This window comes from Acyrthosiphon pisum, chromosome A1 (genome assembly GCF_005508785.2).
Source record: "Acyrthosiphon pisum isolate AL4f chromosome A1, pea_aphid_22Mar2018_4r6ur, whole genome shotgun sequence".
NCBI classification, from domain to species: Eukaryota; Metazoa; Arthropoda; class Insecta; order Hemiptera; family Aphididae; genus Acyrthosiphon; species Acyrthosiphon pisum.
The window spans coordinates 140,769,619-140,786,836 of NC_042494.1; the positions used below are offsets into that span (position 1 = coordinate 140,769,619).

Below are 17,218 nucleotides of genomic sequence, written 5' to 3' on the forward strand. Positions count from 1 at the left end.
GTACGATTCGGAATACATTGCGTGTTTAAATTTTCTTTTGGACGGTAAAACATAAGAATATCAAAAGTATATTTATTAATAATGAATTTAAAACAGCCAAATAAATTAATAGGTTCCAAAATGTTTTAAGAAATCAGTTATTTATTTCAAATTTTTAATTTGTTCCATGAAAATGTACAAAATAGGAAGTAGGTAGTATACTGTAGTAGGTACATTATAGTACGTCTCTTTTGTTTTTGTTGGGATATAGACGTGGGTAAAATCTATCTAACATACGTTTTTCTTACAATTTTAAATTATAATGGATACTTTAGAAAAATGCATAGGATGCTATGGAAATATTTAATCATAACAGATTGTCTATATATCACGGTTTCCTATTTTTTGTTATTAATAAAACACAAAATAGAGATTTTTTAATGTAGTTTATCTTTGTACCAGATCAAACAATAATTTCAAATCTGTATTTTGTTTTCTAAAAAAATGTCAATAAAATGAAAAACAAAAATATAAACTTTAATTTATCGAAATATGTATCTACATCTTTTGAAACATTCATCCTTCTGAGAAATATTATTATGAGAGAGAAAATAAATATGAACTAAATTTTCACAGATTTGTTTTAAACCCGTCAACAAAAACTATTTATTTTTGGTTTCAGACGTATAAAAACAAAATAAAACAGCGCGGCAATACACACACACACAAAATAGATTTGTACTTATTTTCGGTGCGTTATTTATCTTCTATCAATCGAGGAGCGATTTATTCGTTTGATCGATTCTAGTGTGCTGCTACATGCATACAATAATAAAATATACAATATAAACATACACAATATATCATCAAGAGAGCAGATTAAACGATTGTTTATTTTTCTTCGTCGTTACACACACATGCATAATACATATTATATGCCATAGAGTAAAGAATATATACAGAATACATTATGGTTGAACTATACTTATATAGATGATGCCGCATATGGATCAGTGGCGTCTTTAGATCAATTTAGTGGGAGAGGTGTTATTTAGATATAATATACATTATATATAGTGTAGGGAAAAATATAATAGATCACGGTAAGGCACTTCGCCCCCTCCCTCTACCAAACGTCGTCATCTGATAAGAATCCAAGAGTTTCGTGTAACAGAGCGGCATTATAGGTAAGTTGTTTTGTTGTTATAGCGGTAGACGGTAGTATATTATAAGTGTATAGTGCCTTCGTCGTCGTCTCAGAACAGATTAGTATTTAATGATCCGGCTATGATGACCTAACCACGTAAAAGGATATCGAACACCAAAAAGGAGGAATTACGGATTGGTGTGTCGGCAGCTCCGACCACGATTTAACCGGAACGCGATATAATATAATATTATTTTACACACGTCTGTTGCCGACGAGGTCTTCTGCTTGCGCGTGCAGCGGCACAGCGCACTTCACTAGATTTATCGTCTTACAGAGTCTCGTGGAGAGTGATCAGCGTCAAAATAATGCACTCACCGTGAACCGTGTGACGCGACCGCACACAACAACAACTGAACAACGTGTAATCTACGTCCGTCCACTTTAGATTACGTCATAATAATAATACTGTTGTTGTATTATGTAAAAGCAATATCGACAAGTGCTCCACGTTCTCCAGGCTAAACGTGGCGTAGAAACCTTAAACGTTCGTGAACTCTTATAATATTATATGGGACGCGACGACCGTCGACCGAGGCGATCGTTACGAAATTCGACGGAAAATTCCGGTTGTATATATTATTATCATGTGTGTGAAGTTCGAATCGCATTTGACATTTTACGAGGAGGGTAAAACCATTCTTGGGTAGTATCATATAAACCCTGATGATGTGGTGTGTATTGTTCACCCTATTGACGATTCGTCAGTGGGACGATATATTATGGCGTCGAGGAGTTTACAAATGACGCACGCGCAACGATGCGGAACGACCCAGTCAGCCAAGAGCTCGGATCAAGACGAAATATCATTCAAGGCAAACAGTCTTATGAGCTTTGTTAATGGAGAGATCTTGTTTGGACAATAGTTTTACATATATTTTTACAAAGTGTAACAGAATATTATATTACTGTTTGTACCAATTTATAAACAATTCTATAATTAATAATCCTTTTCGGTTTCCACAGTCTTAAGACGAACAGTCAAACAGTGTGAACACAACTATATAGACACGGTTAAATTGTTTCAGTCAAAACTTATTATTTTATTTTTATTTTTCATTCAAAGTTTTGCAGTATCGCAGTTGTCATAATTGTGGGGGGTTAATCTACTCTGTATCCACCTAGATGTGCCTATTAAAGAAGAGGCAACGTTTGCCAAAACGTTTGAACAATTTAAATTGTGTTTCTAGGTGTTTATGATTTGGTTCAAACGTATTCCACTAATTTTGTCCCATTTCTACCGAATGAAAACCCTTTGATTTTGCTATTTTCAGAGATGTTGGCCAGTGCACCATTATTTAAAGCTCAGTTAAGTTTTGTTCATTACTCTACAGTCTACATGGCAGTGAAACCTCTACTGGGTGATTCTTTTAAAAGTGAATTTAAACATTAGGTACCTCAAAAGGCACCAGGTATAGGCTATAATGCTATATTAACATCTTTGAAAATATGGTTCTACATAATTTGAAATCAAAACCACATTTAAGAAAAAAAATTATAGTTTTTTATTATTATCACTTTTTGAGTTTTATATTTTTAATTTAGTATTCCTATGAAGAATATTTTTCTATGACTTTTTAAGAATAACAATTGAATTTTGAATGAGTATAGTTAATTATTTAATACAAGTAGGAAATGAAAGTTTTTATAGCCGGCATAGTATACCGAAATTGTATTGAGCTAAAACTTTAAATACTAAAGTTGAAACTTTAAATAATTGTAATTACTTTTATTACATTATTATAAGAAAAAAATGGAACAAAATACAACTTTTTAAAAATAAAATATGTTGTCTAATAATGACTAAAAATTATATGAAATAAAATTAAAATGATAATGGCTACTTTCTGTTAAACGAATCACCCTGTACTCGCAGTGTTTGTGTGTTTTATAAATTATAAAAGTATTCATTCTGGACACATTCGAGAAATGAAAAACTGTCAGTTATCCGTAAATAGATGTTGCTCTGTGTTACGAATTGTTTCCTTGGCCCTCCGTAGTATAATATGCTTGCATGGACGTTTGACTGTGTTGCGTAAATGTTACTAATTAAAAATCGTTTTGTTTTATAACTTATGAAAAAATACATTATTATAACATTTATAAGGAAACTTATAAGTATTTTTTGTTGTTGGGAGATTATCTAAGAATAGTAAATAGAACATGACGTTTATATTCTAGCTATAAGTAAATTATACTTCATTAAATTAACGATTCATTAACTATAATATGATGCGTGGACGCCACCGTAATCGTTTAAATGTAATTACATAATATTTACATCGGGGTTTTTTGTTTTTTTTTAAATTGTATCTTAAATACAATCTATCATAATTTATACCTTGGTAGTTAATAAAGACAATTTTAAAATTAGCATAATTATCGATAGGTAGGTAAATTAATTATATGATACACAAATTTACAACATGCGATATTCCGATATTGCGTATATAGTACCTAATAACAGTTTTATTCTTTCTTGTTAATTTAAGTGTATCGTTTATTTTTTACCGAACCTATTATTGAATAATTGTCTTAATTTATGTTATTACATGTTTGTTCTACTGTATGATCCAAGTAAAAGTAAAGATTTTATGGTATACTTATTATATACTTATATACCAAATTAGAAAAATATTCTGTTTTCATTTTTTTGATGTGGGAAGAACGCAAATTATTTCATATTAGGGAAGTACAAAATATATAGTGTTATATTACAAAATACATATTATTAAAAAGTACATTGTGAGAATTAGAACATCGCAGTACGCTTGTAAAAAAATTTTAATTGTATTCAATGATAGATTATAATACACAGCTTGATTCACCCAGCGTGCATGTTCGTATCTAATCCTTTAATGATGATTTTGTTCAAATTCTGATTTTTGGTATGTAATTTTAATTTAAGATTTTTATATAATTTAAGGTGTATTTTTTGACGATACAACTTAAGAAACAGTTATTTTCCCGTAAACTGTTAAGCAGTTATATTTTTTTTGAAAATGTCAAAGTATTTAAATTAAAATTCGAGCGAATATAGTTTCTGGATTTCTAAAATAAATGTAATACATATTTACAATGTTTTTCCATATTAAAAAAAAATATCTTGAATATGTACAGTAAAAATGTTGATTATCTTATTTGACGAAAAAGTATGGCACTTATTAAATGGTATACAAATCTAAGAAATTTAAAATATGAACTGTAAGACTTAAGTATAATTAAAAATTCCAAAAATCAAAATTTGAATAGTTTAATTTTTAAAGGAAACCCCGGGGTCGAGTACTGAGTATATATACTTCTTAAATAACCCAGTATACATAATACCTATTATTCTATACAAAAATGTATTTTAATATACAAGGTGTAACAGAAAGACTTGACCAAAAAAAAAAAAATATGTTACTTAAACGTATGATAAAAAAATTTTAAATTATATGATTAGTAAATAGTTCAAGAAATATACCCATGTTAGCAAATTTCCAAAAATAATATTTTTAAAAAAGCTATTGTTGCGTTCCAGATTAATTTAATCGAAAAAATATTGATATTTTAAAAAATTCTAAAAAAATAAACTACTTGCTTTAGATATTTTTTTTTACCATCCAAATCATTCTTATAATCAGATTCACAAATTGACAATTTAGAATTTATTCAAAAAAATTTAAATCAAATTTAAATTTTTTTATTTTTGGTATTAAAAAATAAAAATAATTTTTTTTATTACATGTGTAGCGGAAGTGGCTATAAATTATATAGATAAAAAAAAATTTTAAAACATAGATTGGAACAAAAGTTATTCCAAAAGTCAGTTCTATTTGTTATACTCTGCAGTATATGTTTAATTTTTGTGGGAATTGTGTTGAATATTACTAATAAATAATTTATCTAAAAACCTCTTTAAAAAAAACCTAAAAAACCAATGTACCTAATTGGAATGGTATCAATACCCACCTATATAAACCATTTAAGAAACCTTACGTTACTTTTAACCATGCACATTGGCACCAATGCGCGACGTGCTATTAGATTAAAATATACCCACGGATTGTCAGACACTTCAGTAGTTCGGTATATAGGCCCGCCAGAGTACAGAGTATTTTTAATGTAATCAATATCTGCATATTAATGCCATGTACGGAAAAATCAAAGTGCGGAGAAGTCTTATTGAAGCAAAATAAACTACCACTATTATAGGTATATCGATCAACGTCGTCATTATTTTCTATACACCGTGTATACCTATATGGTTAATAAATCCAATTAGTTATACCTAGTCCGTGTCTAATACTTAATAATACGTATAGGTGTGTATTACCCTCTTATTTTCATTTCCACGCGTGTAATAACTAAACCAAACAGAAATGTGTTAAATAAAAAAAAAAATTCTACTTATACGCAGATACAATAATTGAGCATTAAAAAAAAATTAAATTAGGTACATTTGTATTCAACAGTTAAACGTATAATAACAAGTTGAAATTGAAATGATAAATAATGATGGGTTAGGTTTTTGGCAAACACGTATTTTTAAATTACGGAAAAGCTAACTATAAGGTGCTTTTTTATTCCAAAAAACCTATTGAGACCGCTATCTATTGGTGTTGTACGGAAATATAATAGAGCTATATATAATATACTCTCTCTTCCTGGGGCGCATTTAAGGGGAGGGACGTGGGACCCGTGCTTCTCACCTTATTTTATACTTTTTTATTACTGAGGGTATAATCTCTTTTACTAATTAAATGTTATGTTTCTATCAAACACATGAATTTTGGTTATTTGGTTATAAATGATGATATAATTTTAATTTTTCGTTTGTGTTTAACTTTTATTTAAAGTTTCATCCGTCATCAGTTGGCCCCGCGGGGCAAGTAGCATAAATATTAATAAAATTGTAATTAGAAAATGAGTACATATTATCATTGACTCTATATCGTTCAGTATATACTCAATTATATAAGTCAGTTAGTTTTATTAGTTCATGTTCATTGTTTGGCTAAGCAATCGTAAGCTAGTACCTACCTAGTTATATATATTTTATGTCGTTTACGCTATGTGATCTTTTGACGGTCATTAATACTGAAACACCACTCTCTGAAGATAAATGTTATTCTTTACATAAGCCAAAACATTTTAGAGATTTGATAGTGCATTGAGATTGGAAATAGTCCGAGAGGAAAGTTAATTACGAAACTTTTCGTCGGAAAGGGCTTACGTGAATGATGCCATGGACTGAACTTAACTAGGTTTGATTAATAATAAATTTAATTTAATGTGTTTCATCGAAATCCGATAGATGTAGAGTGTCTAGTTAACTTTCTAGATAGGTACATATTTCGTCAAATTAAAAATCGAGGTTACTGAACTCGGGGGGTGTCTATCCTTTATCCCGGCGAATGACGACCACACAAAATAACGATGATAATCGTGGCATAATAATTATTATGTACTAGTGTTATATTATATTAATACCTACGAATATTATTTATTACTATCACTGGACGATTTAAATACGAAATATATTTTACGTTTGAAAAAACGTGTATTTTACATTTTAGGTACGTTATTATTATTATTATTATTTTATGACCTTTATTTTCGCCTAATGTTCACGAGGGCGTTGGTCGCGGTATGCCTAGCGGGCCGGAACATTGCTTCCTTCTGATATTACGTATACCGTGACGCCGCTACTGGGTCCGATGAGTGTTCACGAAAAAAAATATATATTATATACATTTAATAATTTACATTAAACAATAGGCTATGACAAGGAACATATTGACCCATCTTCTCGTACGATATTGTCGGTTAAACTACTCTATTGTTAATGATAATTATGTAATTAAACATGCGTATATTGTTTGCCAATAAACATTCCATTTCTCGACAGAGACTTTCATATTATTACACCTTAAATACAATAAATTGCAAGGGATGTTTTTTCAACAACTACATGCCAACATCATATGTCAATTCAAAGGTTGAAAACGTCATTATCGTTTTTTCTAGAGAATATAATACTTATTATATAATATGTACCTACTGTGCCTACAAGTTAATTTTATTAGATAATTGAATTGGTGTACCAATGTATTTATTTAAATACGAATTTAGCTACTTATATTTTTGATAACGTGATGTCGGAGTAAGTATACAGATTTAAAGTAAAATATAATAATTTTATTATAAAGAAAAATGTATACGTATGTTTTGAATTTAAAAATCTCGATCTTATGTTATAAAACTGAAGTTCTTATTATAACTTAAAAGCATTTTTGGATTACACTGTATACCTACCGTAATATACATCTATAAACACAAAACAAAAACGAATAAGCAAAATATTTCAAATTTTTTGATATAGGTATTTTGTAATTATAAAAAACACTTTTCATACATATTTTAAACAGTATTTTAAGCAACTTTATGTACATTTTATTTAGTTTGTTTCTTTAAATAAGATTTACTCTCGTGAAGTTGATGTACTTTCTAGACATTTTTGTTATCCCTGCCTAAATCATACCTAATATAAAGTAAAGTGTAATTTGGATTTTTTATATTTAAATTGTTTCTCACGTTCTTTTTAAATTATATCTACTTTTAGATTCTGAGCGGAGCGAGGAATCTAGTGATTTTACAATGGTGTTTATTTTTTTTATATCCTGTATACAAAATTTATACCAGAAGGAGTGCTTCGATTTCAACATATAGTACCATATCTTTTAGTAAATTGGATCAAGATGTTACTTTCTTTAAAGAGGTCATTTTTCGATTTTGTCAATAGTTATTTAGTGCCACGGGAAAAACCACCGAAAAATTACGAAAAACCGCTAAAAATGGGATTTTAATTTCGAACGCTTTGTTTATCGCCATAGAAACGAATAAAAAATTTTAATATTATAATATTAATTCAACATACATGATATAATAAATAATAATAATATAAAATATCCAGACTGACAACCCATCTCCGGGTTCAAAGTCGTTTTTCTTATACAATGATATTATATCATTGAATTCAAGTTTAATACAATCCATGTACAACAGAGCGACTTCCACTTACCCGCTTTTTTTATACTTATATATAACCAAAAATATATTTTTTTAAATTAAGCAACTAGGTAGTAGGTATACAATATAGTTATTCAAAAAGAGTTTATTTTAATGTGTTATGTTGACGAACATTATAATAGCAAATTGTATTTAGTGATTTTACGACTGAATGATTTGGCATTGTATAACAAATACATCAATGCATTAATTATTAATATCAAACGTCCACATGAATGATGTATGTTCTGTATGTACCTATAATATTTACTGTATATATTGGTAGATATTAACGGCTTTTGGTGACGTCATTCCATCATAACTACTTCCATGTGAACTGTTTACACGTTTTAGATAGTTGGTTGAACCCAAACCTAACCGTTTATTAAATTTATTGTAAAAACTACTAATCATAAATTAGTTACAATACTATCTGAGTTTCATTGTATCCGTAGTATTTATTTTTTAAATAATAATATATTACTTATAATATTAAAGTGGAGCATAAGGTATAAGTCCTTTATTTAACGCACTGCTGTATTTAATGGTTTTTTAAATATCTTTTTACGAACACCTATAGGATAGGAACCATCAAATATGATTCAACATTAGCAACTAGCAAGCATGTCTTAAAATCTATTATCATTCTATTAGTGACGGCTAGATTTTATTTAGTGAATAATTCAAATAATTCAATCACGAACAATGCGTTAAAAGGGGCAACACGCTTTGTCCATATTAAAATAGCGTGATAAATAGTGCCGGTATTTCACACAAAACTATCTATGGTATATCTAATAACAGTAATAAATATAACAATAATGTTTCATTAAATTTGTGAGTCTTAACTATAAGAATAAAATTAGAGAATGAACAAATTGAAAAAGTTAGACATATATGATGCTTTAATAACTATACTTATTAATTTTCGTTGATATTATAAAACACGCGTTTTGAAAAAAAATATGTGTAGATAACCTATCTACTTCTGTTTTTATTTATTTCGCTCTCTATTGTTTATCCAGCCTAAAAACATAAGATATATTTAAAATGTATCTCGTGTAATTGAATATGAATAATATATACTTTTTGGTATCTTATATATATTATATATAGGATGACATTCAGGATATGATCTTTCTAAATATACATCCACCTTTGGTTGTCATGGAGATGCCATGATTCTCTGTTTGTTTGAGACTTCAGAATTCTTTTTAAAAAGAATAAAAAATAATGAGAGAAATTTTACAATGAGAGAAAGAAACATAAGCAGAAACGTAGAAACGTAGAAAATTTGTATAGAGTATAGAATTGATCTGATCAATTTGTAGACAACGGAATTATTATGTATATCAACATTATGGTTTTAAGATAGCCAAGGGTATATAGCGTTCGGCATTACAATAGCATAATATAAATAGATTTTAATTTTTTCCGAAGATTGTAGAGTACCTAAAAGACAGAAAAACAAAGGTCTAATTGAAAAATGCTCAGTACCAATATAATTTATGATTTACGAGTGTACATTATTTACTCTTATATTTGTTTGGTTATAATTAATATCACGAGAATTTTAATAAACTATTTGAAATTGTAGAATTTTAAACAAGTTGTAAATAATTATTATAATATTAAGTAGATATCTACCTATTTAATAAATTAGGTAATAATATGCAAATTGTATTTGTTTTGTTAAACGTGTGGCGTGTCTATTTTGCATCATATACCTACATGACAATGTATAATTAAAAGGTTTTATTGTTTATATTATTTATAAAACACAATTTGTATAGTTTAAAATTTAAATAGTCATCGATGTGAGTGTATGGTTAGATGCATATCCTTAAATATACAAGGCGTGTATAATATTGTGTAGACATAAAACCATTCAGTTGCGTAATATGTATAATATGATGATATAACATGCAGGTATAAGTGTATAACATGATGTACTCGTATTATGCATGGTTAGTAAAAAAATATCATAGCAAATACTGTATTTTTCATGGTTAATTTGTGCTTATTCATAGTGAACAACTATGTCAGGAAATTATAATTTTAATAATACACGTTATGTACATCGTACCTATATACAACTACGTAAATATACAGTTCAAGATAGTTTACGTTTAACCTGAGAATACAGTAGAAACAAAAATAAAAAAAAGGGATAAGTTTTTTCGATCTTATTGTAATAATATATGGAACTATAGAGCACTAAAGAGTGCTTCAAGTCCCTTCATATAGTAAGTGTATGTGCAAACTGCAAAGGTTAGATAAGTGGTAAAATTTTCTAAGTGTTACAACGGAAATAAATTTCCTTTTAAAAGAACAATGTGTGTTTTATTATTCTTTTCTTCTGCATTACATTTTATTACACCACAATACTTTCATAAAGAAAATACAAAACTGATTAATCCACATAAAAAATGTGTTTTGTTTTTGAATTCAATTATATTAGCATAATATTATTCTATTAAATGTTATTATAGAAGAGTATAGAACAATATAATTAAATACCTATTGTTATATTAACCAAATTAAATTTAATAATATTTATATTTAAAATAGACTGTGTTGTGTTAATTTGGGAATAAGAAAATACAATATAGGTCCAAGTGTAGTATATTGGTATGGTAAACACTTTGTCACGTCAACACTAAACTGTATTTAGAACAAATGGATAAATTAATATAGATAAATACATTACTAAATGGATAGTAATCGCCATAAGATGTTTATAAAGTATCTAATTAAAGGATACAGAAGTGAATGTTTCTTTTAAAAAAAATCGAATTAATATAAGTTATGCAAATATAAAACTAAGGACAATTTTATTAAAAAAAAAAGTAAAACAAGTTAAAGTTGTTAAGCAATATAGGTATAGATAAACAGTACGTCATGAGTAATTGGTTAAATATGATAATATAATATTTGTTATTATATTACTACAAAAACAGAATCAAATTTTTTTCTAAAACCTACAACTTACTGCCTGAAACTGCGTTGTTATAAATGTGTGAGCACAGCTAAATTTTTTTATGTATACCTGTATAATATGTTTAATATATTTTATTCGTTGTTAACATTTTTTTTTTTTTTATTGCCAATCGTTTCTCTATGTAAACTCAAAATTACGAGATCGAAAATGATTTTACACTATTCACTCTCATGAAAACGAAATGGCATTGAATTTTTTTTCTTAAAAAGCATTAATTGAAAACCGTAAAATCCTGTTGAACGTATAATATTATATTCGTATATAGGTTTATAATAATAATATCACCGTCGTCGTCATTATAATATACCGCATTACTGCGTGAAGCCTGCCTATTACAATATATTATGATAGATGTAAAGAATGTAATAGGAAGACCTGACAGATGAAATAACTTTTGGTCCAATCAATATTTGTACTTTTTTTTTCTTATATCATTTATCATTTATTGACTCGTGTGTTACACGTATCATATTATAACATTTTTAGATAATCATTTTAGATTCTGAGCGGAGCGATGAGTGTATTGATTTTACAATGATGTGTTTTTTATTTTATTTTTTTGTGTCTGTTATCGTCGTGGATGCTTTTAAATTGCACCCACATTGAGCACGTAGTAAAAATACTATAGTACATTTCGCCTGAGATTTTTTGGTTTCTAAAATAAGTATAGTGAATTGCGCTCATAGTATCTAGGTGACTTTGAATTCATCGATATATATTATATATATTTAAAATACTGTTGTTCATATATTGGTGAATATGCAAAGATGATAAATACATGCTTTTGTATTGTTAAAATTTTTTTTTATTATTTTATGCATAAATTAACCTAAAAAAAAATATTAAAAAAACTTATTAATCCCATATTATTTTATTAAAAAAAAATGTTTATTTAAATGTTTATTTAAATTTTTTTTTGAAAATTTGAAAATACCCAATTCGTTGTCCTGGTTTTTAGAAAACTTTTGATTGTAAAAACATTTATCTAAGCAAAGTGGTTTATTTTTATGATTTTTAAAATGTCAATGTTTTAAAGTAAAACCCATTAATTTTAAAAGTAAAAACTATTAAAAAAAATGTTTATACTTTCTAAAATGTTTCTTACGGCTGGATGAACTTAGCTTGACAAAAATAATGAGATTTCAAAAAATTTTTAAAAATAAACTACGCGCATGAATTAAACAGATGTTTTACAGTAAACTATTTCTATCAACCTGATTTGAAACCGGGCTATTTTGATTTTTTTTCAAAAAAATGTCTATTATATTAATGTTTTTTAATAAGCACTCAGTATGTAAAAAAAAAAAAATGTTATACCTACTACCCAGTACCCATACATGTAACGCATGCGTCTGTTAATAATTTAAAAGAAAATTTTAAATATTGATTAGAAGAAAAGTGACTTCATCTGTTAGGTTTTCCAGTTACACCCGGTACCTTGGTAGGTATATTATATTAACTTATTCGGTTATCGATATCCCATTATGTATAGGCGCCACATAGTTTGACATGTTACACGGCGTATACCCAACGATAACGCAATAATATATTGTAGATACCTCCATGGAGTTTCTGGGAAATAGAAAACCGTTGGCCATAATACCAATTTTAATATCTATAATAGACTGCCGGCATTATGGGTAGGTATGACGGTTTTCTGGCACTGGCAGAGCTTCACCGGCACACTTGGCCGGTGTACCTACGCGCGCGTGCAGATTATGACTATCGCCGCGTTGTCGGGCCCCAGAGAGATAATCGATAATCTCGGCGTCTCAATCAAAACACGACCTCCAATCACACCGGCGGTGGACACTCGATACGCCGGGCTGGCGGACGCGATAAATTCGAAATAATAAAATACTGCACACGATCCATCCGACGACGACAACAACGACGCCGCCATAACGACCGCCGCCGCCTCAAACGTTGCCGCCACAACGACGACGACCATCATCGCCATCGCTACCACCCCACCACCCGCGACCGGTCATCCACCATGGGTCGGTGAGCGGCGCGCGGAACCGTTGCAGTGCGCCGCGTCGGTGGCGGGAAATATTGATCCGCACGGACTGGCCCGCCTGCCGCGCGTAGTTTCGCCGGGCGCCGTCAGCAGACGCTGTACCGATCTCGCGGCAACAGCACCGGCACCGTACCATCCCGCGGTTTTATTTCCCCGTTTTCAACCAGTCTGTCCGTTACCGCCTTACCGGTACCACTCATCGTCGTCGTCGCCCGGTGGTGCCCGCGCGCTGTACTGTAGTTCCGTCCCCCGTTTGTCCTCGAACCGAGTATGTTCTTCGACGGGAATTAGTTTCGGTGTTTTTTTTTAAAATTATTTTTCTCATCGTTGTCATACCATTATTATTACAGTAGTATTTTAGTAGTAGTATTAGTATAGCGTTTACGTAGAATAGAGTCTTAAAGATTTTCCAGTGTTTCGTTTTTTGTTATTTTTATCCGAGTGACGGTTTTTTTTAAAAAATAATTTCAAAAATGAAATCTTCCACCACCACGGGTTTTGCGTCCGCGGTCCTCCTAGTGTTGCTGTGCGGCTCGACAGTCGCGTTCAGCTTGAACGGCAACTACAAGACGATCATCGACACGTTGGCGTGGACCGGCGATCTGTCCGAGGTAAATTATAATATAAAAAAAAACCCATTCCGGTAACTGACTGTTCCGACCGGGTTCCCGCGAGGAATAGCAATTGTATAATATTATCTTGCGCTTAGAACGGTTTGTCGTTACTTAAATTAACCGGCGTGCGGTTCGTTAGCTCGCGAATCTCCGCGCAGATCTGCAAAAACAGGTTTTTGATCGGCAGAAAATTAAATTACTCGTACCTACAGTAATATAGGTAACCTATTATTATTATTATTAAACGCCAAATGAGAAATCTAATTTATAATATTATCATGCGGATACGTGTGTCGTTTACGGTAGTCTGGTATAGGTATAGCCTCTACTTCCATCCGACGGAAACGGTTCTTTCGAAATCCCCCGTCGTCGGTATCGCGAGTCCAGCAGCCTCCTTTCATGCGAGCTCCCCCCCACACCTCCTCTTCCGTGCGAGCGGTTGCGGTCATATACTATTATTATTATATTATTCTTGTTCCCGCTACAACCGCGGTTACCTGTCCACATCCCCAGGTACCTACGACGTGGTCGTGCCGGAAATATAATTTACTTTTTCTCAGGAGTCACACCGATACCTATATTATATGTTATATTGTTATGCAGGCGATATTATTACGTCTTAATAATGTACGCCGAAGATACCTAATAATAATTGTTACCTAAACCGTGTTTCGGACTTGTGGTCGGGGGGGGGGGGGGGCAAAAACTATACCAGCGTGTGAACGACAGCGGTAACGATGTATCCGCGGAGGAAAGTTCTCGCGACGCGCGCGTAACTTATTTTTCCCAGGCACCCAACTATATACCTACCTAATATATTATGAGTACGTGTTTTTATTGTTGTTGTGTAACATCGTTGTGCTCGGTCTGCAGTCGTCGAGATTTCCCGCCAGACACTCGAGAAAATCTAGCGGTGGATCGTTATATATAGGACCTATACAGGTGGTACCCGTTTAGGTATAGTTGCGGTTATCGTACTTACTGTTAACGTGCCAACACTCGCCGTGCAACCACCGGGAAAATCGACGTCGTCTCCGTATAGGTTATTCACTAAAAACGCTCGACGGAGACGCAATAAACCGGTATTCGCCATTACTACAATGCCCCCCCGCTCACCACCTGCCCACCATCCCGATGGACCGTGACCAGGCACATAATATTATATTGTATTTTATACGTTGTCGGATCTGTTGTTGCACTGCATGCAGCAGCAGCAGCAGTGTCTCTCGTCCGCGCCAGGTGTTTTGGAGAGAGCGAACAAACAAACAAAAAAAAAAAAATCAAATTTCAAGTCCGTTTTTGTAGGTAGGTAGGTAGGTAGGTAGGTAGGTAGTTTAGGTATAGTGGTGGTCGTGTGGTGCGTGTATGCTGTATATAACATATATGATGTGTACCCGGTGGACGGACAAAAGACCTTCGCCAAATCGACACCGCCCCTAAGCACGGTAACCTGATAATCTTATATACGCTCCAAAAAAGAAAAAGAGAAGAAAGAAAAAAAAAACTCACCCCATTGTGCGTGTATTACCTATACCTATATATTGTTCTGTACCACCGATATCGGTATATTGTAATACAGAGATGTCGGTGGCGAGCACGAGGTTAATGCACATCTCGGTTTTTATCCAATCCAACGCACTCCATAATAATAATATGTAAGATCAGTTGTAGGTATAATGTGTATAAACTCAACTGATATACCTATGTACCTATGCGTTATAATGCGGTAGGTTTCAAATACAGTGGTCCAAAATAAACGAGGGGGATATTAAAATTTCTTAAACACTCTTTAACGTCACGCATGTTCCGTCCTCTCAACGAAAACATAGTTTTAACCTATAATATATAGGTGTGTGATTTTTTTAAACCTATACACACTTTATTTTGAAAAATTAACGGTTTTAAAAATATTTATTTAACATACCTAATGTGTAGTCTTTACAAAATACAAACGTGCAATTACGCTGCACATCATTGAACGTCCACTCATATACAGGTTTGGAATATTTTATTTTCCAGCTGGTTTGTTTTTATTAATTTAATCTGCGGACCTATCACGGGCCATACAGCTTGTTTTGTGACCTACCCGTTCCACCACAGAATAATAATTATTGGCCAACATCTAGTCGCTCACTTGTTCCTTATAGGAGGGCTATGGCATTTGGTTTAAGTCATAACTATGTACTGAACATTTTTTGTTCACGTAAGCACTTAGACACTTAGTTAATATTTCCACTTAGATTTGTCACCTGTACATTAGATTCTAGGAAACAATATTATTGAACGTAAAATAGTAATATTATGAAGGTATTATGGATTCTACGGAGACTTGGAAATATATATTATATTATTCTTGCTGAAAAGAAAAAACCGTTTTATAATTAGGTAATTGATTTTTTTTTAAATACACATTTTTCCGAACATATTATACCTATCCCGAGTAATCTATGATTCATGCAGATGATGATGTCAATTTTTCTGTAAATATGAATTAGCCGTGTACGACGTACGTAGGTAGGTGCATAACATATCAACCGTGCTTAGGTCCTACGCTCCTACCTATATATCTGGTAACTAATGGTTTATTATCGTGATCGTTATTTAATTTTTCTTTGTGTTCTATAGTAAGCTGCCGCAGTATACCTACCAGTGTATATATTATATTATTGCTCGATATATTTTGTTATGTTAAAATACAAATATTGCTGTCAATTGGCAAAGTATCTGAACTCATTGTACACCCTGTTTATCTCGGCCTATTGTTATTATATTTAGGCAGGTGTTGCCAGGTGACCACCTGGCAATATTATATCCTGCAATTCAACTCTTCTAAACCTTCTGTATGCGTGACATTAACCTTGAGTCGAGAACATCCATACCGGTTTTTGGGGGGCGTCCTTTACACACCCACGTGAATTAATATTATATAGGTAGTACCTATATAGACTAAAATATTATCGAAATTTAAAAAAAACCCCTCCATGATTTCTCTTACGATTTTGGTGCATCTACTTAAAATTATATTTAACATCTAGAGATACGTTCTTATATTAATGTATACCATATTATTATAAAGCGATGACCTAAGATAAAATATTTTAATATTAGGTTTATAAATCGTGTTGGCTGTAATTCTGATGTCTATCGTTTAAGTTACTGTTTAGTAGATATTTATATAGGTAACTGTTATAATTAATACGTATTTATAGCGGTTAAAATGTTTTTTATAAACTGATTGTGATTAATGTACAGTCGCTATATTTGCTTAGAAAAAAATATAAAAGTACGATCATAATTCTGTTGTTGTTCTCGTGACCGTCAAAAAAAGCGTCCACTAGTGTCCA

At 31.3% G+C, this 17,218-nt stretch overlaps 1 protein-coding gene across 4 annotated transcripts in view; it reads left to right on the forward strand.

Annotated features, from left to right (window-relative positions):
* The window catches only part of LOC100166190 (fasciclin-1), a 69,257-nt gene that overhangs the window by 14,925 nt on the left and 37,114 nt on the right, over positions 1-17,218 (forward strand). For 2 of the 4 annotated variants that reach the window (XM_008188492.3, XM_008188494.3), the window contains exon 1: positions 13,345-13,871. The exons of 1 other annotated variant lie outside the window; for it this stretch is intronic. In XM_008188492.3, the coding sequence (XP_008186714.1) occupies positions 13,734-13,871 (138 nt within the window). In that variant the 5' untranslated portion in view covers positions 13,345-13,733. Of the gene's footprint in view, positions 1-13,344; positions 13,872-17,218 lie in introns of those variants that run through there. One more of the 4 variants, XM_001945507.5, reaches the window with a different exon arrangement.